The 1,897-nt window shown below is 47.6% G+C and overlaps 1 protein-coding gene across 1 annotated transcript in view; it reads left to right on the top strand.

Annotated features, from left to right (window-relative positions):
* Window positions 1-530: 530 nt before the first annotated feature.
* Window positions 531-1,897, top strand: part of Casq2 (calsequestrin 2 (cardiac muscle)) — a 54,053-nt gene continuing 52,686 nt past the window's right edge. The window contains exon 1 of the mRNA XM_005389033.2: window positions 531-960. Within this exon, the coding sequence (XP_005389090.1) occupies window positions 727-960 (234 nt within the window). The 5' untranslated portion in view covers window positions 531-726. The remainder of the gene's footprint in view (window positions 961-1,897) is intronic.

The following is a 1,897-nucleotide window of genomic DNA, read 5'->3' as shown; positions in this document are numbered from 1 at the left end:
CCACAGCACAGCCAAAGCTGGGTTTCCAAGAAGAGCTGGCAGGCAGGTGTAGAATATGCATCAGCTCCAGTTTGTTCTCCTGTTGCAGTGACGGTAACACAGCCAGCAAAGAAAAGACTACACTATTTCCCTGGGGCCATTTGTCAGTGCAATAATGTGTGTGTGGCATTTTGCATGTCTTAACCTCTCTGTTCTCTTATTGGAGCCATTGTCCCTTGTTTCTCTCTCTTCTCATTTTTAGCTCCCCCTCTCGAGTCTGTTTCTCTTTTTTGACTTTTCAAGTCTCCGTAGTTCACGTGTGCATGGTCTCTTCTTTCCCTTCCTGCCTGCTGCCTCCTCACTGTCCTGACACACGGTATCAGCGAATCCCTCAACAGTGTCATATCTAACTTTTTTATTCATTGCATGATTTATTTTTAGCCTGAAACAACTGCATCCTAAAAATGGAGCTCCTAATGAGCCAGAGGCTGGGCAGAGAGCTATGTAAGGTATCTGGGGTTGGGCCACCAGCCTCTGCCTGGCTCCTACTCTATGCGCATGTCTGCCTGAACCTCCACTGTGTCCTGAGCCTAAGATTACACAGCTTGCGGGACCCGAGGTGGTGAGGACAGATCAGCTTCTCTCTCCTTACTTGGCTCAAAGGACCTGCTAAGAGTTTTCCATTCTCTCTCCTGCGCATGCTATTTTGAGGAACAAGAGAGAGAGAGAAAAAAGAACTTTTCCCAAATGAAGAGAACTCATCTGCTCATTTTGGGGGCCTATTTGCTGTCCTCTTGCAGGGGAGAAGAGGGGCTGAATTTCCCTATATATGATGGGAAGGACCGAGTGGTAAGTCTTTCAGAGAAGAACTTCAAGCAGATTTCGAAGAAATACGACTTGCTCTGCCTCTACTACCATGAGCCGGTGTCTTCAGATAAAGTCGCCCAAAAGCAGTTCCAGATGAAAGAAATTGTGCTAGAGGTGAGTGAGTACCTGCCTGGCCGAGTGGGGGCGGTGTGCTTTGGCCATGGGCTGGGATGTGGAAAAAAGGGCACTGGGGATAAACACTGAAGTCTGCTGCAGTTCAGTCTCATGTAAATTGCAGCTATTCTTGCTGCAAAGCCAGGAGCAAGGGCACATGGGGCCAAACTCCTGAGATGGAAGGGATTAGCCATTGTGCACAGCGATGAGTCTGCTGCTGTAAAGTCTTTCACATCACTTTCTTCTTGGTTCTTCAAGACTTTCGTCCTACCTGGTTTCTTTCCTGAGAGAATGTTCAAACTGTTACAACTATGGGTTGAAACACAGCTCAGTTATTAGTGGGTTTCATTCAGCGTGCCAATTTCCCAGTCTTTGCTCCTCCGTCTGATCTCCCTTTGATCCTGAGAAACATGTCCTTTGACCTTGCCTGTCTTTCTGGGTCAGAGGGAGAGCACCCCTAAATGGCTTTTGTCTCCTGTGGTTTGCTTTCTCAGCAGCATTAGAGTGTAGATGTTTGATCTTCCAAGCCCCATATTCATTAGCAGGGATTTTTATTCCCTGTGAATGTTCTTGGTGTAAGCTTAGGGGAGAAGCTGAAGTCACTTCTTATTTTATCTGCATTGCATGGCCTGTTGTCACCTGGCACCGGGGCCATGTCAAATCCTTGGTAAGTGCCACAGAAATGATCCCAGCAGCTCCTCCTAGACAGCTGGGGCCGCTTACACTTCAGGAGCTCCTGGGCTGCCAAGAGTCCTAGATGGCACCGGGGCTCCACCTCTGTCCCCAGGGTGGCCTGGACACACACCTGTGGACGGGGCAATTTACCAAGTGTGCAGTTTATTGTCAGCACAGTCACAGAACTCAAGTTCACCAAATACGTTGGCCTCCAACCCATGTGGATTTAAATTTGAAAAAAAAAAAAAAAAAAAAAAAAAAA

Source organism: Chinchilla lanigera, unplaced genomic scaffold, assembly GCF_000276665.1.
Source record: "Chinchilla lanigera isolate Chin_1 unplaced genomic scaffold, ChiLan1.0 scaffold00034, whole genome shotgun sequence".
NCBI lineage: Eukaryota > Metazoa > Chordata > Mammalia > Rodentia > Chinchillidae > Chinchilla > Chinchilla lanigera.
Note: the sequence above shows the minus strand (reverse complement) of the source record. Positions and strands in the feature narration are given on the sequence as shown.